This window comes from Colossoma macropomum, unplaced genomic scaffold, assembly GCF_904425465.1.
Source record: "Colossoma macropomum unplaced genomic scaffold, Colossoma_macropomum, whole genome shotgun sequence".
Classification (NCBI taxonomy): domain Eukaryota; kingdom Metazoa; phylum Chordata; class Actinopteri; order Characiformes; family Serrasalmidae; genus Colossoma; species Colossoma macropomum.
Window position 1 is genome coordinate 18,252,738 of NW_023494796.1, and position 27,536 is coordinate 18,280,273.

The 27,536-nt window shown below is 37.8% G+C and overlaps 2 protein-coding genes across 10 annotated transcripts in view; both read left to right on the top strand.

Annotated features, from left to right (window-relative positions):
* Positions 1 to 12,346, top strand: part of limch1a (LIM and calponin homology domains 1a) — a 94,278-nt gene extending 81,932 nt beyond the window's left edge. For 7 of the 8 annotated variants that reach the window (XM_036583030.1, XM_036583034.1, XM_036583031.1 and 4 more), the window contains 5 exons: positions 342 to 447; positions 1,195 to 1,281; positions 5,703 to 5,811; positions 7,051 to 7,153; positions 9,731 to 12,346. In XM_036583030.1, the coding sequence (XP_036438923.1) occupies positions 342 to 447; positions 1,195 to 1,281; positions 5,703 to 5,811; positions 7,051 to 7,153; positions 9,731 to 9,756 (431 nt within the window). In that variant the 3' untranslated portion in view covers positions 9,757 to 12,346. The remainder of the gene's footprint in view (positions 1 to 341; positions 448 to 1,194; positions 1,282 to 5,702; positions 5,812 to 7,050; positions 7,154 to 9,730) is intronic. The other variant, XM_036583033.1, reaches the window with a different exon arrangement.
* A 280-nt stretch (positions 12,347 to 12,626) lies between these two features.
* Positions 12,627 to 27,126, top strand: exosc9 (exosome component 9). Of its 2 annotated transcripts, none has more exons than XM_036583038.1 (13): positions 12,627 to 12,759; positions 13,252 to 13,464; positions 14,358 to 14,452; positions 14,684 to 14,803; positions 15,937 to 16,039; positions 18,370 to 18,507; positions 20,637 to 20,719; positions 21,567 to 21,699; positions 22,716 to 22,804; positions 23,073 to 23,219; positions 25,330 to 25,463; positions 26,838 to 26,901; positions 27,003 to 27,126. In XM_036583038.1, the coding sequence occupies exons 2-13, from the start codon at positions 13,399 to 13,401 to the stop codon at positions 27,031 to 27,033; spliced, it is 1,203 nt and encodes a 400-aa protein (XP_036438931.1). In that variant the 5' UTR covers positions 12,627 to 12,759; positions 13,252 to 13,398; the 3' UTR covers positions 27,034 to 27,126. The 2 variants fall into 2 exon arrangements, with proteins under 2 accessions (XP_036438931.1, XP_036438933.1); XM_036583040.1 differs by having other exon boundaries at positions 12,628 to 12,681.
* Positions 27,127 to 27,536: the final 410 nt, after the last annotated feature.

Below are 27,536 nucleotides of genomic sequence, written 5' to 3' on the forward strand. Positions count from 1 at the left end.
CTTCTGCTTTGCATTGTAGAGTCTTAACTTTTTACATTTAAATTTACAGCACTTGGCAGACACTCTTATTCATTAGGTGAAGGCAGTGTTAGTGTTTACATTACTCCTGTCCCAACCTTTTTAGAATATGTTGCAGGCATTGTATTGTATATGGAGTTAGCGTATAATTAAAAAATCAGTGAAGTTAATTAGTTAATAAATAATATTAAATATCTCTTTTTTGTGCTGTTTTTTAAATACCTGTGAAATAGAGTTTACAAATCACTGCTTTCTGTTTTTGTTTTATTTATTGTCCCAACTATTTTCTGAAGACTGATTTAACACGGTGTTTGGTAATGCAGATGGGACTTGGAGCTCCAAATCTGAGAGCAAACCAGAATGGAAAAAAACTGCCTCACTGGACAGGAATCTGAGCCCTTCACAGACACAGCCTCCCAGGATGAGGAGGTGCGTGTTTGATATGCATGTGCTCATATGCATATATATCTGTTTGTTCTCAGCTTGGCTCTGTTATGTTCAGCAGCATTTGAATGTTTCTTTATTTTTAGCGCATTGAAATATTTTATGTTTGCTTTATTGTCTTGCAAATCACTGCTGTAGTTGTATACAAAAGTATGTTTGAACGCTCCGGTCAAATTTCATGTTATGTTGATTTTCTAGATGAGAATATGTTTACGCAACATCTACAGAGAACACACTTAAAAGTCACATTTTTCTACCAATTTCAGTGCACAACCTCTATTTGCTGAGTTTAACATATTGGCCCAAAAATATCTATAAAATATAAAATGTCCCATAACTTTTGCAAACGCCACATTTTATGTGCTAGTTTATTTTGCAATATGTTAATTTTAGAAAGAAAAAGAAACAGTAACTGTGCATTAAAATGTGCAGAGGTGTGTTCTCTACAAAGAACATGTAATTTGACCAGAGGTGCCCAATTTTTGTATACAACTGCAGGATAAATCATATTTCCCCATTCATAAAAGTACATTTGTCAAATTTCATGTTTTTTATATGTTAAGTGCATTTTCATAAATATTAAGGATGCTATTAATATTAAGATGGTCCTCACTATTATACTCAATGTGAAGAAAAGGGGAAAAAATAAAGCACGCAAGCAAGCAAACGAAACCACTCTGCTTGCTTTCTCATGTTTGTGTTTGTTATGTGTATGCGTGTGTGCGTGGTCAGGACTGGCTCGTATGAAAACATTTTAGGGACGCACCCATCTCAATCACTTCCATCATCACAAGACACACCGCCCCCATCACCAAGCAGGTAGGATCTCTTACACGTTTTAGTATTACATGAATACATACATTTTTTTATATTTGAGAAAATGTAAATTATCTGTGAAATATTACAATTACAACACAAGTGGGATTCCCCACTGCTACTAGTAGGAGTCCTTGGATAAGACTCCCAACGATCATCTTACCATTTTATTTTGCTTTAGATAAGAGCTAAATAAGCTCTCTGGACAAGAAAAAAATGAGTTGCATGTATCATTTCTTCTCTGATTCTTAACATTCATATTTATATTAACATTTATATTCAAATCACATAATGATTTTGCTTGGAGTTAATGCTTTAACATCTACATTTTTCTTAAATTTAATGTCACCTATGGGATTCGTGTGATTTTATGTACAAAATTAATTTTTTTACATGTCCACTTCGCAACCTCCCTTTATCCCTTAGAATTAAATAGACTTTTTTGTTACTGTGGCTTTAAGACCCATGTACACTATATGGCCAAAAGTATGTTGACACCCTTCCTAATTAGAGGTGAGGTGTCTCGATAACACCTGTCACTAACAGGTGTATAAAATCAAGCACATAATCATGAATATCCAAGAAAACACTGGCAGCAGAATAGACTGTACTGAAGAGTTTGGTCACTTTAAATGTAGCACTGTCATATGTTCCTGTCTACTAATCCTGTTAAGTAACAATTACACCAGTCTCTCGAGAGTTCCTGTCCATTGTAGCCTAAATTTCCACTAACTTTGTGTGTTCAGAACACACTAACAGTCCTGTTTCCAGGATGACAACTGTAGGGTGTCTCAGACTGGTGTAATCTTTACCTGACAGGATTGATGCTGTCTTGATTGTGCATCAATGTCTTTCCACTGTGCTTATGTTCAGTAATTTGTGTATTTATCATGTGCCACGTTCTTGTAGCACCCAGATTTCCCATTGAGGATCAATAAAGTACATCTGTCTATTGTGGGTGTAACAACTAGGAATGTATAAACACAATGTATTGTATTGTAGTGTATAATATTGTATGCTGTTGAGGCTAACATATTAGCTTCTGGCTAGAGTGTAAGATCGGGATACTATAAAGCACATTTTTGTTCAAAATATTGTACTATTGTGACTAATTGCAGCATTAACACATTAACATTAGGGACATTTTTAGTCATGTCTGATTTCTGCAAATATACAGTACAATGTAATACAAAATGGTGCTTCAAAGGTTTATAATAAAGAAAATGGTTCTATATAGAACCATGACCACTCAAAGAATCCTTTGCACAATTAAAGAGTTCTTCGCATCATGAAGAGGATCTTCACATTGATGGACAGTGTGCATCAACGTGGTATAGATGGTTCTATATGGAACCTTTTTAAGAGGGTTTCTACATAGCACTCAAAAGCGTTCTTTTTCCTTAGTTACAAGGCAATAGAAGAACCATTATGGGTGCAGTATAGAGCCATTTTCAAAAAGGTTCTTTATAGAACCGTCTACAGCACATTCTCCATCAATCTGAAGAACTCTTTCGTGATGCAAAGAACGCTTTAATCATGCAAAGCGTTCTTTGAGTGGTCATGTTTCTTTATAGATGGTTCTTTAAAGCTTTCTGGCTTTAGATCAGGACAGTAAAGCACAGCTTTTATTTAAATTATATTGCACTTTTATTATGTTAAATGCTCTAATAAACTGAAAATGGAAACATTACCATACTAACATAAAGCCTGTTTTCAGCTGCTTCTTATTTTTGCTGTATCAAAAAATTAAATTGAGACATTAGTGTATCATTTTGTATCAAATCATATTGTATTATAACAAAGTATTTAGCATATTAGTTTGTGGCTAGTGTGTTAGGGACTAATATATTATCTTGTGGCTAGCTCTTTACCTTGGGGCTAACATGTTGGCTAATGGCTACTGTGTAACCTTGGAGCCAGCATATTAGCTTGTGGCTAACATACCTGTCAGTCTACAGTTAAGTCTTTACATTATTGCCCCAGACATTCTACTTCAGAACAAATCCCAAAAACACCCATTACCATCATTTTATCATTTTATCATTTTAATAAAAAGAGTAAGCTTTTCCTTTCAGGCCATTATGCAATGCTCAAGCTTTGCGAGCAATTTTAGACAGCCTTTGTTATGCTGTGATACACATTTGTATATAAGAAAAATTGCAAATCCTTTAGAATTATCTGGATTCTTGCATGAATGGCCCTCTCTGGTGGCATGTGATCTTCATAATCTTCAAGTCATAATAATGAAATGAAATAAAATGAAAATAGTCTAATTTAACAAACAATACATACAACAAATCCAGATCATTCCAGAGTATTCATAAATCTTGTCTCACACCTGAATTTGCTGAGGCCTTTGTGCTTTGTGCTGAAATCTTTTTCCGCTCGCCCCAGATGCAGTTGATCAGCAAAGGCACGTTTCCACTGTTTAGTTCAGAACTGAAGCTAACGTTGCTAACACTAAAATTCAGGAGTCACCCAAATAGCCCAAATATTTTCTGTAAAAATACATTCCTAAAACGTCTGTCTACCTGCTCAGACCACATGCATAAACTTTAAAATGGCCTTTCCATTAATGAATTTTTTAATCAACCAATAAATGATTAAATGTAGTGTATTTCCCATGTTAAAATTAACAGGACATTTTAAGAGCTGAAAGCTTGACTGTCTTAATTTTACTTTACATCAAAAGACTCCAACCTTAACTGAAAGAACAAAAACACTAAAATTCGGCATGTTGTCAACAGCAGTGTTTTTAACTGATGGTTCTAAATAAATCTAATAAGTCTAAGCATTTTCATTACAGACCTTATAAGCATTAATACTTTGGTTAAACACCATACAAAACAGTTTATTTGCTATGTAAATCTCCCTAAACCTATTTAACATTATTTTTCTTAAATACAGATGATACCATTTCTATGGAGAACAAGAACAGTCTGGAAAATGGAACAAAGTCAGGGTCTTTGAATGTTTAAAAGCATCAGTGAATTTATCAATTAGCTATAGTGACAGACGTGTTCTAAAAATTAGACTAACAACATTATAGAAAAGCACCTCCTGAAAAAATGGAATTAACTAGCGACAAAACATGCAGGAATCCAAACAAGCTTTCCAACAAGTCAGAGACTACAAAGCAATTTGTCAAACACATGTCAAACCAACCACTATTGTATTAGAAGTTAAGTGACCCTTATTAGTTTCACAACGGGGAAATTTCACCTCCACATTTAACCCATCAGTGAAACACCCACATACAAACTAGTGAAAGCCCAGAGAGATGGGCAGCCCTATCCACAACGCCTGGGGAGCAGTTAGGGGTTGGGTACCTTGCTCAAGGGCACTTCAGTCATGTCCTATCGGCTCAGGGGATCGAGCCGGCGACCTTACGGTCACAAGGCTGGTTCCCTAACCTCCAGCTCATGACTTTCACATTAGATATGTTTATATTCAGATACCTAGCGATGAATCGCTGACATTAGCAGGCTATTTGAGTCGCATTAACTGGCATGCTAAAGTATAGTGGACTGAGCTTACAATTTTTTGTGATAAAACACACAGATCATCAGATTAAATACATTGAGTAGACTACATATCCAAACGAATGCCACCAAGGTTTGAACAAATTAGAAAGCAAAGCACTAATTTTATCACTGATTGTGGAGTTTCATGGCTGCCTTCACGTTCCAAACACACGCCGTACTGACAGCCATGGAGACTTGATGGGCGGACATTGCTGCGGAACCATGACTTTCCATTGGTTAAATGGGCTATAGGCTGAACTATACATGCATTCAACAGACTTTGCTTCATGCACACACTTCAGAACAGAGTAAAACAACTATACACAGTTTCCCTGTAAAAATATTTACCAATGTCCTTGAGATCTGAGCCAGAACACGGCTCCATTTCAAACTTCTGGCCTATTTCCACCCCTTCTCACTTCTCACTGCTACAGGCAGCCATTTCAGACAACAGGGCTAGTATTCACAAAGTGGGACTGATCTTGGATCAGAGTCCCCCATATTTTCTGTACCATAAATACTGATTCTAGATCAGCACTTCTACGCCTGAAGTGGTTTGTGAATACAGACCCTGGTGTCTAAAGTGGCTGCCCACAGTTTGGTTCATTTTTGTAGTTCACATTTTTCACCAATTCATTAATTTTATGGCTGCTTCTAAAGAAAAGAATACATTTTTTATAATATGGTTTTATAAAGGCTGTTTTCAGATGAGACATCGCTCTGACAGTATAATTTTCCCTCATTGTTTGCTGTGAAAAACCATTTATGTCAAAGGTTTTTGATAGGAATTTATATTTAAAACAGTGTTTATTGTATAACCAATTATGTTTTGTCCATTGGCTAAAAGTGATGTTTTCCTAGGCCTTATAGGAGTACTGTATTGTTTGGTGCCCTCTGCAGGTCAGTGAGTGGTAAGAAGCTTTGCTCCAGCTGTGCACATCCGCTGGGTAAAGGAGCTGCTATGATAATTGAGACTTTGGGGCTCTACTTCCACATCCAGTGCTTTAAGGTATGTGTAAGTGTGCGTGTTGAATGAAACTGAGGAAAATTTACTTAGATAAACCTTTCCTAGGCGGCACGGTGGCGCAGTGGGTAGCGCTGTCGCCACACAGCAAGAAGGGCCTGGGTTTGATTCTCGGCCGGGTGACCAGGGTCGTTTCTGTGTGGAGTTTGCATGTTCTCCCCGTGTCTGCGTGGGTTTCCTCCGGGTACTCCGGTTTCCTCCCACAGTCCAAAAACATGCAGTCAAGCCAATTGGATGTGCTAAATTGCCCCTAGGTGTGAGTGCGTGTGTGTGAATGTGTATGTCTGTCTGTCTGCCCTGCGATGGACTGGCGACCTGTCCAGGGTGTATCCTGCCTTCCGCCCAATGACAGCTGGGATAGGCTCCAGCACCCCACCGCGACCCAGAAGGAAAAGCGGTTTAGATGATGGATGGATGGATGGAAACCTTTCCTAAAGGGAGGTCTTGCAGTGAAAAACGGGGGGCTTGACAAAGTCATTTAGAGAGGTTTGATGTAAAACGGTTCATTGTAGAGAAACTTACTGATTTCTTTACAGTGGTGGTAATAGGAACCAGAGAGTCGCAATGTATAGCTTTTTATTTACTACCCAAAAACACCATTGAACCTTCATGTCTTCATTTTTTTATGTGTATAAGTGATGCTAAAAATATTTTTTGCTGTTTTTTATGTTATAGTTTAGTATGTGTGTGCTTGTATGTGTGTGCCCATGCAGGCTTAAAGGGGCACTTGCCTACTTGCCTCTTGCGGCAGTGCCACAGTAGTTTCTAGAGCAAGATTTGGTGGAAGGTGGAAGGAACTTTTGAAAAATTACAAGCGCTTTAGGGGCAGATACGTGAAGATGGGTTGTCTGAATTTTTTTTTTCACACTAGCTGTCTAAAGCAGAGGGAGGCCAGGTAGTCAGCGTTATTGCTGGGAAGTCGAACATCACATCTGTATTTATTAGCCACTACATCAGAAGTGCACAACTCTGGTTCTGGATGGCTGGTGTCCAGCACAGTTTGGAGGTTTCTATACTCAAACACAGTGACTAACAGCAGGACTCCAGGACTGGAGTTGTGCACCCCTGCACTACATAATTGGCTTTCTTTATCTAGCCTAAAGGGTGCAATGCTGCCCTACAGAATATGACATAACATGACAAATAACACATTAAATGCTAGTTTTAGGTGCCCTTTTCAGAGTGTACCATCGATGAAATGCCTCTGTGTGTTGTGTGTTGCAGTGTGGTGTGTGTAAAGGGCTACTCGGTGACACAAGTGCAGGAACTGATGTTCGGATTCGAAACGGAGTGCTCAACTGTCAAGATTGCTATATCAAATCACGTGGTGAGTGAACTGAAAATTGTATTTGTTTATTCCACTTCAGTCCCATTACAAATGAAAATCAGTCCCTCAATCGCTCAAACATAAAGGCTAGTCCTATGGAGTTAGCCTAAGCCTAACATGGCACTAGAGCAACTGCCATGCTGTTTCCTCTTGACTTGGTCAGCTGCATCAGACAAAGCCTGTCTCCTGGGCTTGTGTGCAAAACAAGCCATGGACCAACTGGTACTGAAACGTGAATGACTGTAATATTTTCCAGCAAAGATGCACATAAGACACAAAGGACTTCAGATATTCAACAAAGCAGAACATGGCTTCTTATTCTTATTTACCTTAAATGGTCCAGCAGTTAGATTCAACCTGTACAGGTTCCAGTATTGAACTGATGCTCCATTTAAGGTGGAACAGAAAAAGCAGCATGTTTTTCCTTTTTTTCCATAATTCTTGGCCCTTTTTACGTGGGGCTTTAACATCTGATCGCAATGATTCAATCATCATAATGTCAAGACACAAAAAAAGATATTTATTTGCCAGTGTGCACTGACTAGTAATTCTATTATCTAGCAATTGTAAACCAAATCAAAAAAAGACATAGGTTGTTTTAAAACCTAGCAAGAAGCTGATGCATGATTGTCTCCTGAAAAACTGAAAAAATGTCCTCACATCTGACTAAATTTAGAAACGGACTGCTGGAGCTACATTGCATCTACCACATTTGTGTTTGTAAGTGGAAAAGAAGATTTTGTTTTGGAGAAAAATACACCTTCATATTTTTGCCATGTTTTTGTCCAGAAGTACAGACTCAAACCTGCCAGTACAAGCTATGCAATAATTTCATATAACAATATAGCAAAATGAATGTAATATCCCTCTAAATGTCTAAGCAGTAATTCTGTTGTCCTGTGTGAATCTTTAGAAGTCAAGGGGACTTAACTTTTGGGTCTCGGTGTCGACTCAGCTTCACACTCATTTGGACTCAGTCTTGACTTCATATTAGCCCCCTTTAGACTCCATCTGGACTTGATTTTGAGTCATAGTCTTGGACTCAACAAATGTGGTCTTGAGTACAGCCCTAGCGTTTAATACTTTATAGAACATTTTGTTATTGTCATGCAGAGTCTTCAAGACATTTTAACCATTTAAATGGCTAGGGCTCAACGGCAGGCCCAAAGTTTTATTACACACTGCTTTAACCTAAGAATAGCTCAGCCAGTTTGCATTGATGTCCCTGTGGTTACTAAATAAAGTGCCTTAGTATGTAATAAGAGAGATTTTAAGGGGTTAAGATTTTAAGAAAGAAAAGACATCAGATTATGTATGTGTTGCTTGAAGCACAGTCTGTGAAAATATATGGGTTAAAAATCACAGTTTACACAGTTTCACACATTAACATTATGCAAAATAGTAACAAAAAATACCACAGTATTTTAAAATGACGGTATTAAAAAAACCTGGTATTTTAAAAATATTATGTGTCTAATTTCTGTTCCGTATCTGAACAGCCAGATAAACACATTCCACCTACTTATATTTAGAGGGGCTCAATCTTTGTGGGAGCCGACTGATCAGTGGCGCTGATAGAAAAAGGAGAAAATTCAGAGCCGGGAAAAAGCTGGCATGAGAGCGACTCAGCATTAACTACAACTTTACTCACCACAGACCACATTAGATTTCAGCTTTCACTCTAGTTTCTCAGTTTTAGAAGCTCTTAGATATCCTCTTAATGGGCATCTGTTTAGCATCAGTTAGCTGGAACCAAGCCTGTGCTGTTGACAAGTTTGGCCTGATAATTAAGCTATCGTAGAACATGTTTTGGGTTTCTTGCACTCCAACACCAGTGACTCAACTCAACACCAGTGTGGTAGAATCAAACTTGAAACGTAATATGTGCCATTGTTTGGGTCTGTAGCGCGCTCGCTGAGCTAAAGCTCAGTTAGCCGTTCTGGCTACAGATCCAAACACTACAGAACAGGTTATTTCGCCTTTCAAATCCAGTTGCTCGACTTCCTTCAAATTTAGGTCATTATCATCTAAACTTGTGTCAGTGCTTTAGTTAGGCAGAATCTAACATGTTCTGTATTTAGCAGAGCTGCTGTTATGCTAGCTAAGCTAATGCTAATGTCTTACAGTTTCTCTCTCCTAGCTAGCAGCATTGTTTAACATTTAGCAATTGTTAGATAGATGGTTTGAATTTGGTTGAATGATGGCTTGAAAATCATACACTGCCCACACTTCTTTTGTGATTATCTAAGCAAACTAAACATTCTAAATATTTTCGATTTTTAAAAAAAGTACATGAACGGCATGAAATAATACTGGCCAACACTGATTTACTCACAGATCTGACCATGCTATATTAGCGAGGTCTAAACAAAGGCAGTTACACTTGTCTTTTAATGCATATATGGACAACATTCACATTTTAATGCCAAGTGTAAACAGGACCATAGTTATCCTTATTATTGTAGCTCACCTGCCTACCTGCAGAGTTCAGTTCTAACCCACATTTAATACAGTGAAAAGATTTATTAGTTGTGTACACTGCCTTCACTGCCTCACAAAGCTTGTCTTTTCCCACAGCTGCTGGCCAGCCAACCACCTTGTGACACCTTTGCCAAGTCTACCGAAGCCTGGACCATTCCCGCGGAGAAGACATAAGTTGATGTTTCACTTCTGGAGCGATTTCCATAAAGCACAATGTACAAATCGCCCTGTGACACAAATTGATTAAATTCGAACTCTATGGAGCATTCGATTATTCTTCTGGGCTTTAATATTAATCTGGAAAAACGTCATTCTGACGATTAGACACATGAGCGTACATCGTGGTAACAAGTATTAAACCTCACATTAGCTTGTTGTACAATGTGGAGCTTTCCACTGGACAGCCTAGATAACTTAAATTAGCAATAATGATACCGACCCGCGTTTTGAACGAGAAAGTTTCCCCTAAAATAATAACTAACCTCAACATTGATCAAGTTGCACAAAAGATAGGGGTATCATATAGTTATGTCAGCAGTTTTGCACTTTTGGATCCTCTATCCATGATTTTCAGCAGTTATTGAAGGACAATTTTAACATTTTGTCCAAAAAAAATCCCATATTTTCCAGTTTCACACAATTTGTTTTTAGTTTTAATGGTGTTTTTTGGTGAAATGTGCGCTTTTAAAGTAAGACATAGCACAAAAATGACCTCTTTTAGGCTTCCAGAGGGCTGGGCATAAAAGGGATCCAATTTTGGGTTTAAAATAATCTTGTATCGGATTATCAGTATTTTGCAAGAAGCAAAAAAACGTAATCGTCCTCAACTGTTCTGAAACAGAAATGTTTATTTGAATTCTCTAATGTGAAGTGACAATGTTTGTTTTTCATTAAGTGCAGCCCACTAGCTTATTTAAGTTTTAGCTGCAAACTTTGTTCTTCAAACATAATAATGTGTGTGTACAAACAAAAACCAGAACTGTCCAGGCTGTGGCCTTTTCTGTGGTTCTTTATGGATGTGATAACTGAACAATAAAAAACAGGACAGGAAAAATACTGATGCCTTTGAACTTTGGTGTCAGCGAAGACTTTTGAGAGTACCTCGGACATCAAACAAGAAAACAAATGGATCCTCGACCAAATCAAGCCTCACCGCTCACCCACTCAGAACATAAAACATAAAATAACAGATTTTTCATTCCATGTTTGAGCCATTGCTGAAATGTACTTGGTATTGTTTTTATTTAAAAGCATCGTTTACCTAGGAGCTTGATAGCTAGCATTCTGGCTGTAACAGCTTCTGAGATGGGGTAAAGTTGAGTGTCATGATATGTAGAATGAAAGCAGTGATGTTACTACTTTGCTATCTTGTTCTATGCCCTGTGAAAGCCTATGGGAGGTCAGTTTAGGAACCACATTTCACAAAAACGGCATGCTTCAAACTGTAAACTGAAAAACTTTTTGCTACTTTGGGGGGAACACCCTTTTAATGTTCCTTTTAATTCAAATTACTGTAAAACAAAAATCAAAGATAAGCGTAATAAGCAATGGTTATCCCTTCACCCATTAGCTTTGAACCGTAGGAAGTCATTGAGCCTGTTATTATTGTTAATATTCCTGGCCTGCCTACAGACGTCCTGCGATATTTGGTTCGATTTCTGCTGGAAGATGAATGGGATATAGCCTTCAGTGAGGCAAACTTTATTTTATCTTACAGCCTTAATAGTAGGCGCTATATGCTGCATGACTCTGCGAAGGGCCGGTTCTAAAGGGAGCGACTGGACATCTTTCATTATGGTTTAAAAAAAAAAGAGAAAGAAAAAAAAAAACATTGGTTCTTTAACTTGTGTGGTTTTAAGTTAATTGCTGTGTTAACCCATTTTGAGTATTCTTCCTTCTCATTTTGTATTTTTTTGTTCTCATTTGTCTTCTCATTTTCGATCACATATTAGCCTAGCTTGCGGTTTAAAATGCATGATGTTTTGAGGTCTCACTTAAGTAGTGGATGAATACATTTCCATTTGGTTGTTCTTTACATTGTAATTTTCATTTTCGTGGCCATTTGGTGAAGAAGAAAAAAACTTAGGCTGTTAGTTTTGGAGAAGTTTTCCTTTTCTGTTGTTCCAGACAGCTGTCAATCATATACATTGCTATGTTGTGCCTTAAGAATGATTGCACATTTGGAGGAAGGTTGTGTGGTTGTGTTCTGTATGCAACGTCCAGAGCTATTTCGTTTTGTTTTTTTCTTTGCAAATGGTAAAAGAAATATGCACAAATTTCTCTATTTCTATCATTGTCTTTCTATTCACAAACCTTTCAAGCTGCATAACAAAACTTGTAATCGTTTGGCTGTTGTGAATGATGTTTTATGCCACAGCAGGGCTCAGCATGCTCTCGAAATATGTTTTAATATCCGAAATCAGTTTTAAAAAACCTGAAGGAAATGGATAGATTGAGGTTTCCACATGCAGCCGTTTATGTTGTCTGTCTTATTTGCGTAGGCTAATCTCTAATTAAGATATAAGAATAATGAAGAGGAGCAGGATAATGTAGCCGAAGGTTTTGTTACTCAGAGGAATAATGGCCCATGTATTAAAGCTCGTTATTTATTTTATCACCTTAAGGACGATGAATAGGACAACCTGGCAACCCTTGTAATGCAGTGGGTTTTATAGCAAGTGTATGTTTATAAATAAACTATTTTAAATGCGCTTTTGCTGTGGGGCGTGTTTATTTTATATGTCAACAGATAAAAGGATCTGTGTGATGATTTAGCTATGCAGTAAAAAATGTAACTGTTGCTACATCTGTTGTAAACATGCCTCTTTGCCTCTACAGGATGCCACAGTAGTCTCTGGAGCTGTGGTCACCAACCCTGGTCCTAGAGATCAACCTTCCTGTGGGAATGTAGTTCTGCCACACCTGCTCCAGCTAATTAACTTCTTCAGAAGTTCTTGATTGGTTGGATCAGATACAGTAGTGTTAGGTGAGGAGGGGGAGCATGTTAGGAACTAAACTATGCAGGAAAGTAGATCTCCAGGAAGAAGGTTGGTGATCACAGCTCTACTGTGAGATTATCCAGTTTAAAGACTATGAAAACACCCTACATATGATGTACCTTGAAGGTGGGCGGGGCTTTAAAAACCTACAACTTATTCAGGGTGGAATTTTATGTCGTGCACTTTTTCATTAACGTTAGCTGTTGAACGCAAAAGTTAGCAAGTATCTAGATACTTCCTCTGTTTTGGCTCATTTTCTTTGACTTAGAAGGTAAAAACCTGGTCTCGAGTGTCCATTTTGTGCTAAATAAACATAGAATCGCTGTTTTCTTTGCAATTTAGTTTGACGTTTGAGGTAAGAGTTACATAAATGCAGGCATTTAGCATATAGCATATATTAGCATATAGCTCAGTGTCTAGGCAGTCAATATTGGATGACACCACTAGTAGAAGTAAAATAATACCAGGTCTTTTAGTGGAAACAGAAGCTGCACTGTTGTCCCCATCTTCTTACTTTCATTTTATTTTAGAAAAATATCATAAAAATGGAAGAATCAAACGTAAAGTCCAGCGTCCACGCTGAGAGATGCTGAATGTAACGTTAATGTTTCACTGCAGCGCTACAGACTCGTCATCGCTGCGCGCCATTGTTTTGCTATTGCTGGGCCTACGTCATCGCACCGCGCAAGAAACCAACCGTTTGAAAGAACAACGTGACTGAATTATTTCAGAAGCTGTGATAAATGTTGTGATCAGGCGGTAAAGATGAGGGAAACGCCATTGTCAAACTGCGAGCGACTCTTTCTCCTTAAAGCTGTCGAGGAAAAAAAGGTGAGTGACTAACTTTCCCACCGAGACCCGAGATAAACATGTTTAGCTAACGGTAGCGTTAATGAATGAACAGCGTATAAGGCTCATAAGTTACTGTCGACACTTCTAAAACAAACTGTTCGCTCAGTAATAAGACCTTTAGCACCCGTGAACCTAAATGCAAAGTGCTGTTGACACTATTACTGAATAACACACTTAACACTAACGTCTTGAGTTTAAAAAAGTATTCATTGATTTACTGGATTTCGCCCTTTTCACTAAAATAGTGTCGTATCTTGCAGGAAACTTGTCAACTATGGTCTCATCAAAGAGCTGTTTGGGATTCTGTTAGCCCTCACAAAAATGATCTGTAATAATACTGTAGACACTATAGTTTCTGTGGCGCTGTGTAATACTTATGTAACTAGATAAGTCATTCAGTGAAAACTGTCATTTGGGTCCACAATATGAGGCCTTGTGTGTCTTTAGATGTAATGTACAGCCATATGGTCAAATTACATGTTTGTGTTTTTGTACACATCCTCTACAAAGAACACACTTGCACACACCGCACATTTTAATGTGCAGTTATTGGTTTTTTTTGCTGGTTTTAACATTGAACATGGAACATTACAGAAATGGCCTGTGGAAAAGATGTGCCACATTTTACATTTTTATTTTTCCAATATGTTTAACTCTGCACATAAATAGAAATTGTATTCTAAAATTTGCAGAAACTTAATATTTAAGTATGACCTCTGTAGAAGATGTGTTACCTTATTTTCACCTAGAAAATCGAAAAAATGTGACCAGCGGTCTTCATATATAGTCGTATCCAAAAGTCTAGTTTGTGGGAAAAGGGCAAGAAGGTACAAGTCACCAGAAAATAACTTCCATTTGTCTGTTGTTCTTAGCGCTTGGATGGAAGACAGGCATACGACTACCGCAATATAAAAATTACGTTTGGCACAGATTATGGTTGCTGTACAGTCTGTCTGGGGAAAACAAGGTAAGTTGTTGTAGTTCCACCACAAGCAGTTGTTTATTCTCACCATACAGTCCAGAACCACCCCAGAGATTTAGCCTTCTAAGGTCTCCAACCCTAACCTAACTCCTTATTCTAATGCCCCTATTGAAGAGTTTTGCACCTCTAGTGTTGTTACATTGTGTGGCATGTGCTGAGTGCTGATGTGCTTGTTGATTTCTCTGTGTATGTGACTGTATCTGTTTGTCTCTGAAGGGTGTTGGCACAGGTGTCTTGTGAGCTGGTCCCACCCAAAGATTCACGGCCCACAGAGGGCATCATGTTCTTTAATCTGGAGCTTTCTCCCATGGCATCACCTGGCTTCCAGCCCAGCAGGTTAGTTCTCCTGACATGGTGAAAAATTAGTGCTCGAAAACAGTCAGTGATATTCAGGTTCGTTTTGTTGTTGCAGGGATGTCTTACACATGCATGTTTGGGTGTCTGTTAATGTGCTAAAAGAAAAATTCTGCATTGAAAAAAATCTGCATAATTAAATTAGATGTCAGACGTCTGAAGCTTTGAAGATGAACTCTATTGACTTTTAAAAGTTTCCGAGTCAGAATTGTTCACAGTGTTAGTGATAGGAACCAGATGACTGAAGAGTTAAATGCCTCTGACAGCTCCCTCACAGAAAGATATTACATTACATAGTTATGAATACCCTGCCTGATGTCTGACATTGTTTTGAGATAGTTTTGAGAAGGTTTTGGCCTGTTTTTTAATGCATTGATGGTGGGCTTTGTAAGGTAAAATAGTCCCAAAAGTGATTTAACAAGTTTACCATTATCAACATTACTATAAAAAGTCAGAAGACCTCTCTAAGTTTACTGGTGATTTTGGATAGTAAATAAAATGGCTATATTCATATTGTAGACATTGTGGCCTTTGGTTCCTAACACCACCACTGTAAAGACACCTGAGTCAGTAAGTTTCTTTATAATGAATTATTCACACAAAGCCGTTCACACCAAACCTCTGTGAACGGCTTTGTTTACTCAACTACCAAATTATTCAGAAACTTTGAAGATGCATTTAAAAGCTACCTCACAGAAAGTTATGATATGAAATTGGTATTGATGCACTGCCTCCTGCTTTAGATGTTATTTTATGATAGTTTTGTGATTAGATTTAGCCCTATTAAGTTTTTTTTTTTAAAGCCATAGTGGTGGATAGAGATACAGGCAGTGTGTTGCAAGGCTAAATAGTCTCCAAAGAAAACTTATTTTTCAGAATTTACCACTATTTTGCTATTTTACCCTCTACATTACATGTAAAACTGAGAAGACACAAGTAGGTTCACTGGTCATTTTGAATTGTGAATAGGAGAAAGAGTTGGTAAGTTTCTCCACAATGAATCAATTCACATCAAACCACTCACAACAATTGAATCATGTAGAAATGTAAAAAATAAAATCCCCTATAAAGTTGAGTTTGGCTTTCTTCTAATGTCTTTCTTCTGTATGTCCTAGGCAGTCCGAGTTGTTGGTGACGCTGAACCGACAACTGGAAAGATGTCTGAGGAACTCCAAATGCATAGACACAGAGTCTCTATGTGTTGTCTCAGGAGAAAAGGTAACACGCTCAATTAATATGCTATGACTTTTAAAAAGTTTGTCCATTTGTATTTGACATTTCCATTTGACATCATGAACGATATTCTACTTAGTGTTCTGTTTTCTGTATCTTTGGACAAACCAATGCACTGAATAGTGTGCTTTACTAGGAATGAGTTGAATGCTGGAATTGTTTAATCAAATGGTAAATTGATAAGGTAGATTTTTAATATGCAAATTAGCTTCTCTTTAACGTTACGTATTCTCCTATTGAAGAACCATAAAATATCTGAGCTCTGTACTCCATCAGAAAGACTTGCACCTGATGGTTTGGTTAGAGGTTCTTATATGTTGGAACCATAGACAGTATGGTTGTTGTACCAGTATTTATGCTGTACCAGTTCAGTCAGATAGCAAAAGGATATGAATTTCAGTGACAGTAGTATTTTGTATGAGTATATATTGGTTTATATTTGTTATTTTTTGGATGGACCAACAGCTGATATTGCTTTGTAGGGTGTGGATTTTTATTCAGGTAATTGACCAATCGAACAGTTGTGCTTCCTGCTGTTTCCTCTTACTTTGCCCCAATCACAGCGTACTCTGTACACTGTATTCATTTTTTTAAGGTGCAATATACACTGTGTATAAAATTAACATCATAGAGTGATATTTTGGAGGCCCTAAGCATTTTTTAGGGGGATCCTCATCTTGGTAGCTAATATTCTGTAAAATTAACTAGTAACAATGACTACCACAAGCTGTCTAAATTACATAAGTTCAAAACAGGCTAATTTATGCATTGATGATGTTTGGATGCTCATTTGAGGTTTGAATAAGTTACAGTTTAAACAACATGTCAGTCGCACAATGCAGTGTTTTTTGCTTACCCAGCTGACTTAGTAAGAGCTAATCCTGGCAATGGAGACAGCGTTGCTTTTTTAGTGTTATAAATGCTTTACTTTCTGTATATTTAGGTTGTATGCATATTTTTTTAAATTTTTTTGACAATTTCATCCGTCTTTCTTGTGATTGTCTGTTCGTCTTAAACGTCATGCTTTCATGTGTGCGCATGAGAATCAATTACAACCTGAGTGTCTAAACCTGGATTAACAGAAAAAAATAGTTAACCATTGTAAAACAAGGTAACTGTGGCTGTAATTTTGTTAAGATGAAACTTGAAAGCTCAGAAAGCCTGTCTGAACAGGCTTCGTTAGACAGACTCAGATCGACTCCTTGTTGTCCAACTACAGGCCAAGCTATTATGCCAAAAAATGGCATAATGTTACCACCATGAAACTTAGTACAAAAAGCTTAAAGATAAAGCTTTTTCTCCTTTTCTTTTTATCCTTCTTTTCCCTGGGTTTTTGGTTCCAGATATGGCTCCAGTGATTTAGAAGTGGTTTACCAGTTGCTTTTCCCCTCGAGCTCGAGCTGCCCTGTTTGGGTGGGATTAGTTTTACACGAGGAGGTGGGGTAATGTAATTTTTACTGCCGTTTCTCAGTGATTTTAGTCCAGTTTGAATGCACCATATCAGTTATTTTTGCTGACTTTGTGCTGCTGCATCAGGAAAGATTTTGGTGCCTTTTACCTTCTGCAAAACAAGCCATAAAAATCACCTTATGTTATATTAAAATCCCATACAAATCGACATGTTGGCAAAATGCCATCATATCCCATGGAAAAGTTTCTTAAGTATGGTGACACTCAAATAAGCGTTTACTTTGGTTCTCTGACAAATATGAAGTCAGCTTCTTATTTGCCAGCTACTTGTTTCAGTTTTCCGGTTTCATCTTAAATGATGTAGCAGTTACAGTCTGGTGCCCCAGGTGTTACTATAATAATAACATATAATAGTAATAATAATAGGTAAATAGTTAGGGTAAATGAAATAATGGCTAAATTAAATGTTTTGTTCTTTTCTTGAGTGAAAGTGGCACGTAAATTGAGTGGCCACTCCTGTCTCTGTCATTTTACCTGAGATTTCTCATCCCTAGCGAATCAGTAATAAACATTACAGACATCCTGAGGTAAACTGGCATTACCCCACCTCCCTACAGAAAACTAATCCCGTCTGAATAGGCAACATAATGGTACACCCAAAGTTGTTTGGGGGGCCCCTGCTGGCTGCAAGGGAAGCAGCTGCTTATGTTGCTTATTAGGCAGAGACAGAACTGGTTATCGCATATTTGTTTATAAGTAATCGATGCATCAGGACATCAAATGACTCATCAACTTCGATGACTGATCACTGCGGCTCTAAAAGGTCATCCATTGTTAGTTTTGTTGAGTAAATAAATGCTGACGCGCAATCTACTTAACTTCAGTGTTGGTGATCTGATTGGCAGGTGTGGCAGATCCGGGTGGATGTTCATGTGCTGAATCATGATGGCAACTTGATGGATGCTGCGAGCATTGCTGCAATTTCTGCTCTGTGCCACTTTAGACGGCCTGACGTGGCCATCCAGGGCAGAGACATCACTGTGGTGAGTAACAGCTTCAAAATGGCGGTCGGTTACAGCAAGAACTGCAGTATTTCTTTTGGTGGTTTGGGTTGTAGCTCATCTTTAATTAGTGATCATGCAGTGCAAAGCAATGTGCTACACTTGTGTTATTAAATTTTTACTCTTCTTCATTCTGTTTTTTTTTTTCTGGATTTGTTAGAAAAAAATAGCAACCCCCTGGGATACCATAGCAACAACCTAGCAACACCCTAGCAAACACCTGGAATACCATAGCAACCACCACTTTAGCTGTAAAATCATTCTGTGTTTTCTTCAGGAAATGCACTTTTCTAGTTTAATTCAAGGATCCAAGTATTTGAATCAATCTTTGGGATAACATTGAGCCTCATTCACCAGCTGTTCTTAAGAAGAAATTTCTTCTTAAAACCCACTTTCTGATGTTCAACAGTGTTTTCTTATTTGGGTTTGTTCTTAGATAAGAACAGGATCTACACACACCAAGAGTACAAAGATGTGAACAATTTTGCGGTTTAAGAACACGTCATGAATCTGACAGACTTTTTGGCCGCTTTTCCACTATCAAGCCAAATGGTTCTCATTTCATTCGCTGGTCCGGACTCGTGAGACCAGTTAAGGTTTCTGTTTCCATCTGTTGTACCGCTACATCAGAACCAGGAAATACCCAAGAACCGCGCACTCGTGTAAGCTTAGCCTAGCAGGCTACAGCTTAAAGCACTACAAAACAGGTCCTATTTTGGCTTTCTGTTACTCCAACACTGATCAGTCGACTTTGCTCTCACTATTATAATTTGTTTTTTTTTGTTTTTTTTCCTCCATCTATACTTGTGGTAGCAAAGCAGTTAGTCGAATTGAACGTGCACTGGGGTGTTTGGACCTCTTTAGCTAAGTTAGCTAGGATGGAAGAGCCAGCTAGCATTAGCTTAGCCAGGAGGCTCCAGCTTTAGACACCAGAGAAGAGCTTAATTTCAGCTTTCTGCCCCTCTAACATCAGCCACTTGACTTTGCTTCTTCAGTTATGAGTCATTATTATCTAAATGTGTCAGTAAAGCTTTTGTTAGTCTAGTTAGCTAAGCTAACGCTAACCAGCTAGTCTCTTCTAGCTGGTTAGGCAGCGCCGTTTAACATTTTAGAAATTAGTTTTAGATTGAAGCTTTGATGTTTATTGAATGGTGGATGTAAAATTGTGCACTGCTTTCATTTATCTGAGCAAACTGAATTTATTTGTATGCTTTTGGGTTTGAAATAGTGCAGCAGGATGCTGTGGCACAATGCTGATATAAACATAGAACCAATCAGCGAACAGCCACGTCGTTACATCATCCCACCAAGGTTCTGTGGCCTCGAGTACGGTTAGCTAACCGTGCCAAAAAACGGTCTGAGGTTTTTAAGCGTTCCGTGTAGAACCGTGTCCATATGGAAATGCCACTGGAACGGTTACCCACTATGGTCAGAACCGCTCGACCCCGCAGCGGAAAAGAGGCTTTTCTTATGACTTTTCTCAAGAACACATTAAAAAAAAAAAACTTAGGAAGAGATTGGTGAATGAGGCCTAATGTTGTCGTTTAACCTCCAGGAGAGTGGATTAAATTTAAGATTATCAATGTACAATTATACTTAAGTCTGTTGTAATCTCCACATAGCTGCACAATTACTGTTTATTTGCTGAGTTTAACATATTGAATAAAAATAAGCCATAAAATGTGAAAACTCAGAAAGCCTAAGTTGAACCTGCTTTGTTGGGCAGACCCCAGATCGACTTCTTGCCAACTACAAGCCAAAAAAAGTTGCATAACGTTAAGACCACAAAAACTAAACATGGCTTTGTCCTTATGCTTTTTCTCCTCATCTTTTTCTTTTCTCCCCCATTTTTCATACTTTTGTGAATGTAATGTTTGACAATTCTAATGCTGACAACTTAAATTGCTGATTTGGTTGTCAACTAACTTGAATTCTTAAGTACAGAGCATGATTCCAGAGCTGTTTAACACAGGTTATTTCTTGCTGTCAACTTTATTTTCAGAATATCTTAAAATGACCTTTGTAATTCAAAACTCATGCTGAGCTATATATTGAAATGATGTTTGACGTGCTTTGTCATGTGAATTAAACATCCGATGTTCTGTGTTTAGTTCAGCCCAGAAGAGAGGGATCCTGTTCCGCTGAGTATTTACCACATGCCTATTTGTGTGAGCTTCGCTTTCTTCCAGCAGGGGTAAGAACGAATTCTACACTTTAAATCTACAGTCAGCAAGTTTAAGTAGATAATTTAGGAATAACACTTTTTTGGGCTTAGCAAGTTAAGCTGGCAGTGTAGTTCAAATGAGAAGGACATTTCGAAGTAAAACGCTTTTTTGCCAAAGCAGTGTGTTTGAATTTGCATGGTGCAGTGTAAACTTGCATTTAAACAGAGCTCCTAATCACTGTAGGGCTGAAGCAGTTATTTGATGTTATCAATAATGTTGACAATAAAACAATAGTGACAGCATTTCCCACATATTTTATATATACACAGCATTTTATATGCTCTTAAAAGTGTATTGTGACATACATTTATTACAACAAATCATCATGTTGCCCAGCCCTACAATAAACTACACTAGCATATGCTAGTGTACTGCTAGAAATAAAGGTTCTGTGCAGGTACATTTTTTGTTCATCAAGGTACAAACAATGTAAATATTCTCTCACACACAACAGTGGTTTTAAGGTCCAATTGTGAACCTTAAACAAGTTTTTTCCCTAGTGGAAAAAGTATATATTTGTATCTTTTCATAACCTAATGTGTAAAACAGAACAATAAAATAAAAAGCCTGGAGACGAGACGGGGTGTGTGGAGTCAGTACAAGTTAGAAAATATAATTTCAATGGATTATGATACAATTATGTTCCCTGACTAAAGGTAGTGAGATGTACCCTTGAGGGTCCCACCCCAGTGACAGGAGGGGTACTGCCCCAGTGACAGTTTCATACCCTTATTTCTGAGAGTGTAGGTTGTAAACATGGCTGCTGCTCTCGCTCTTTTTCTCTTTCTATCTGTCTTGCTCTCTCTTCCCCCATAGTACTTATTTGCTTGTGGATCCCTGTGAAAAAGAGGAGCTTGTCATGGACGGTCTTTTGGTCATAGCCATGAACAAACACAGAGAGATATGCTCCGTTCAGTCCAGCGGAGGCATCATGCTGCTAAAAGACCAGGTGTGTAAACAGTATGTTTGTCTGACATCATGTTTTTCTTATATACACCCAGTTGTCAGTTTATTAGGTACCTTGTAGCTCCACACATTGGCCATTGGCAAGTTCTATCTATCTATTTTATCAGAAACTCCTACCATACAGGTGTACTTTGGAGGGTTACAGTTACTGACTGTTGCTCATCTGTTGATGCACAATTTATCAGTCCCCCTCCACCTCATCAATCAGTGGAAAGGGACCACTGTAGGACCACCACTGAACAGTTATTATTTGGATAGTGGCTTATTCTCAGCACAGCAGTGACACCCATGTGGTAGTGTGTGGTGAGTTAAGGTACAAAGTTCCTAATGAACTGGCAACTCAGTGAATTTAAAATGCAGTCCCACCAGGATCTCAAAGCCATTTTCTGAATAAACATTCACTATGTGGTCGAGGTATATGGACACTCCAAAGTCCAGTGGTGGCATGCTATGTGAACCATGTTGATTTGAACTGTTAGTTTTCAACTTTAGTGAAAACACAGCACAGCAACAGTTTGTCATTGTTCAACCCACATATATAGTATTGAATTTTTAACAATCAGAATTTAGATCACATTACCCAAACATTAAAAAAGAGTCACGTTTCATTGTTAGAAAAAGATAATCAGATTCTATTTAGTTTGAATCCGAAATTGATGTAGAACATGTTGATTGCCGTGAACTGTCAAAACTGCTACGAGAGCTTAGCAACAGGCTACAAACTTCAGACTGCCAAATGTGTATGAGTGAGTTACATCCACATGCTTTAGATATACATGATGAGTTGCTTATTTAATAAAAATAAATAAATGAATTTAAATAAGTAAATAAATAAATCATAAATTATTGTTGTTATTTTATTTATTTTATTATTATTATTATTATTATAAATATGTGAGCATAAGTACTGTGACAGATGTCTGAGTAAGCATGGAATCTAAAATACTGTCTTTAAAAGAACAGCAGTACAAACATGCTTATTTGTGTGTCTGTGTTCAGGTCCTTCGCTGCAGTAAAATAGCTAGTGTGAAAGTGTCTGAAATCACTGAGCTCATCAACAAAGCCTTGGAAAATGACCGACAAGTCAGGTAAGTTGTTTTTGTTTCCATGTCATATCGATTGCTGTTACGATTAGCTTTAAAAAATAAACATATTCTGCTGATTTTTCAAAATTTCTACATAATTTGGTCGTTGAGTCATTCAGAGTGGTTTGATGTGAAATGATGAATTGTAGAGAAATGTACTGGCTCAGACAGGCACAGAATGGTCTCTATACTTGCACTGTACTGAAATATTGTTACTAAATGCATCTCCCAAATATCATTTTCTTCCTTTTTTGGAACAATTTGGGTTCAGGAAAGAGGGTGGCAAGTTTGGCTTTGCTGAGTCCATACCTAAGGAGCGAATCACGGCCCTGAAAAGAGAGGAGGCTCCAGTGGAGATGAAGGACATTGAAGAGACGGCTGATGAAATTGTCAGCAAAGCAGAAGCTCCCTCTGAAGCGTATCTTTCGGAGTTTAATTGTAATATGGCTTACCAAGACACTTTGTCTTTCCTCTTTGTGTGCACTATAAAATTTGACATTCCAATGTTTGTAAAATTCACAGAAAAATATGCACATTCGAATACAGAAAACGTACATTTGAATCTTGAAAGCTACAATTTATGGCCAAAAGTATGCGGACACACTTCCCAATAATCAAGTTAGTGTTTCAGCCACACTCATTGCTAACAGGTGTAAATTAATACTCATGGTTTTGGAATAGAATGTTCAACAAGTACATATAGGTGTGATGGTCAGTTGTCCACATACTTTGACCATATAATGTATGTCTGAATAGGCCTATGTACCTCTTTTGGTGACCATGATAATTAATGCTGTGCACACCCTAGTGAATGCAGGAGACATGATGAATTAGTGGTGAAATGAGCTGTCATTAACGTTAGCTAATTGTTCCTGCAGTTGAAAGTGAGCAGGTGCAGAAAGGTTGATGTGTAAATTGTCATTGTTTGCTACCATGACACTCAACTACAACAAATTTTTTTTTAACTTAAGTTGATGCTGTTTTTCGTAGAACATGTTTATTTCTATGGGCTGTTGTAACTGCTGTGAGTTGCTAAGGGGTCTTAGCTAGCAGGCTATGGCTGGCAGGCATAATTTAAAGGGCTGCGACCAATATTTGATAAAATTTCATCATTTAAAAAATCAAAAACAGAAAAAGAATTAAAACTTAGAATTTGACTTGTTTTATGAAAACACACACAGCATAGGTTTTTATCTGGGAAATAAAGTTCTGTTTATGAAGCTAAACCCTAGCAAGTCACCAGTATCGCAAAATAATCTGCCTGGACGTCAAATAGAACAGCAATGTTTACGCTTATCTTATTTTCATGACGATCAGATGATCTGTTTCTGTCAAAGTCACTGTGATGGCAGTAGTCAGAAGTCGGGTTGTCGGGTCTCTGTTCCTGGCAGCCTGTATTAGAGCTCTGTTTTAAAGCTACAATGATGAAATGTCTTCCTACTTGCCAGCTTCTTTTTCTGTTGCCCCTTGAACAGGCACCGTTTTTTTACGGTGGAATAGATAATTCAAATAAGAAAATGCCGAATACGACTTAAGTGTGAAAATATTAGTATTACGGCACATTTGTACTTGTAGTTTGGTTCCTTTGGTCTGGACCAAAGCAAAATATGATATTGTTGCATTTTAGTTCTACAAGTAATGCGATTAATGTCCACTGAACTTTGTGAGTCATGCTGTCTTATCTAGACTCATTGTGTTGTTTTGTCTGTCTTGTGATGTTATAGCAATTATCCAAGAAACTCCCTGCGTTACTTTGGTTTTACATGGGTGAAATCCCTGTAATAGCTTCGATATATTATTTATTTGTGCGGTCAAACCAGAGTTCGGTCGGTTTCGCCTCAAAAATCAAACCTGCCAAGTCTCAACACAGCCTCAATCGCCAGGTGCAGTCAGCCTGCTTACTGCTCTGGGCTGTGAGCTAGCTCGCTCTTAACCGTATTTATTTCAGAGAATAAGTGACGGCAAACTGGCCATCCGGAGCAGAAAGAAATCTACTAAAACTGCACCAGGCAGTAAGACGAATGCAGCCGAGTTTAGGGCGTGTTTTTGGAGCTGCTTAAAAAACTTCGTATAGAATTTAAAATGTGGTCACCCACTCGCTTACTGACAAGATATGACCAACAAGCTGTTTTCAGTATAAAGACACTGTTTCCTCTGCTAATAACATGTTTTCAGTGTTTTTTTCATTATCTTGTAGTATAATGTTCATAAATGAATAATAATTATTGGATAATAATAGTAATACTAAATAACAATATTATTAAATCATTACATTAAAAAAACATGTTAGCTTTTCTTTTTTTGTGGAATACTTGAATATGAAAGAAAATATTAGTAAGAATGAAAATCTTCAGTAGTTCTAGGCCTAATCATTTGCAATCATATCTCATTTTTCACAAATTGTAGAGTAATATGAAGCATTCTAATGGGCCAGTGAAACTCTTCCAACATGTGCAGTTCCATCTGCTGCATGCTCTGTGTGGTTGACCATTTCACACTTATTTTAGTGAGCCTTAACTCTCGATCAGCGTGCCTTCGCCTGTTATTGTTGCCACGGGAACTGGGCAGGTGGGTGAGGGGCTCCAGAACACCTGGGGCCTAGAGGAGGAGGATGAGGAAGAGGAGTTGCAGGGTGGGACAGATGGAAAGAAGAAAAAGAAAGGTACTGTGTGTTTGTGTTTCTGGGTTTGTATGTCTGCTGTGCTGGCTTTACACATTAAACTATCATGCAACTAGTTGCATGTTGTGAGCTGCATGCAACAAAATTTCTGGGCAACCTGACAATCATGCGAAACAGTTCAAACAAAGTTGCACGCAACACAATTACTCCACAAGAGTATTTTTGATTCACTTTGAGGTTCTCACTTTGAAGTCATCCATGTGGTGTAATTTACATATTGACAGCATTTTCATCAATTCGGTGTCTCCCTTTTCAGCTGTCCAATAAACCATCTTCTGTTTTATTTTCTTTTCTATTTTGAATGTATGTCGTTCGACGTGATCATATGACGCACTGCTCACGTTTTTATTGGCTATTTCATGAAACTCTTCTTCACAAAGTTGCATTGGTTGCAGGGAGTTTAAAATGTGTTGGGGGAGGTTCTATGTCATAAAATTTGGTTTCATGCAGGTTTCAAGCAACTATCGTTGCATGAAACTTTCACTTTGAATTTTCTTTAGTTGCTTGAAGCTTACAGGAACTAAGTTTCAGAGTTTGAGTTGCACAATACAACTCCTTTGAAACTCAGCTGCAATATGTGCAGGAGTTTCATGAAGAAGCCAGTCAAAGCACTGATAACGTCACATGATCATGTTGAATAACACAGTTTCAAATGATTGATTTCACCAGTTCAATGGACAAAATAATAAAAAAGATCCTGTTTTTTGGGGCGGTTCAAAAGGAGATGCCCCTGATCCAATTTATGCAAGTTCGCATGGTAGTTTTTTTGCTTTGTCAGCTACCTGAGCCAAGACTACAAACTAGTTTTTGAAGGTCACATTTCTGTAAACAACTGCTTATGCCACTATTCATTCCACTTTGTTTTCTTGGTGTTATTGTGATCTACATAGCTAGATCATTCCTTTTCTCCTCTCTTGATGCCTCCTAGTTTTACACTGAGCACAGACTCTTTGGAACGACAAAATAATGAAAATTATTACAGAAGAGGAGATGGATTGGCAGTCCTCGATAGACTTGTAGTCCTCTAGAATAGGATATGTGAGGCATAAAGATGGCAATAACACTTAAAAAAAAAATTATACAAACATGATAAAAATATTGCAGTGTTAAATAACACCTTGCACATGACTGTTTAGCGATGCATCAAAAAACACAAGCTGTCAATTTAGCTAAATTGTGGAGTAACTGAATGTGTTTCATGCAACTTTAACTGCTTTGTGTAACAGTCAAGTTACTTGGAAATATGTTGAAAGCAGCTTACAACATGCATCTAGCTGCATGATAGTTTCACCGTGTAAAGCTGGCCCTACTCTTTCTTAGTTTCTTAGCGTATGTGTGGGTTTTCTTGTTTTGCAGAAGAAGTGATGGTAATCTCAGACAGTGAAGAGGAGGAAGTGGTGATTCTTAAGCCAGAAGCCCCGTATGTATACTCAATATGTTTGTTGCATTATTCATATCAGTAGGATTTCTTGGGAGATTACAAAGTCTTGAGTGTAATATTTGTTCACATTTCTTTCAAAGGAAATCCAAAAGCAACCGGCCCAAAGACTGAAGAGGAAACAGAAGATTATGAATGATTGAAGCAAGCATATCTCTGAACAACCTGGTCTTTGTCTTTAAATAAATGTATTTTTTCTTTACTTACTAGAGTGGTGGTCTTGTAGTTGGAGAGAAACTGCACATAATCTGCATTGTGTGTTGTTACTACAGAGATAAAATGTTAATCAGTCCTGATCTAAACAAGTGCTGATACGTTATTTCTAGTAGGGGTGGGTAGAATGTTCTGAACTCATACTCAAATATGTGTTTTATTTCTCTGAAATAAAGTCTCAAGTAATAATATCTTTTCAAGAAACAACTTGAGTAGAAGTACAGATGCAGGTTAAGTACTGAGTAACTTATAGAACTGCAGTGAGATCTTATAGTATATCCAGCATCTATCAGCATAAGAAGTGATGATTGATAGACGCAGTTCCTCTCTTTTTGGTGTACTCTTCATCTAAACTAAATGGGCGTGTAAGGTTAGATGTATGACCAATTGCAAAGCTGTACAGC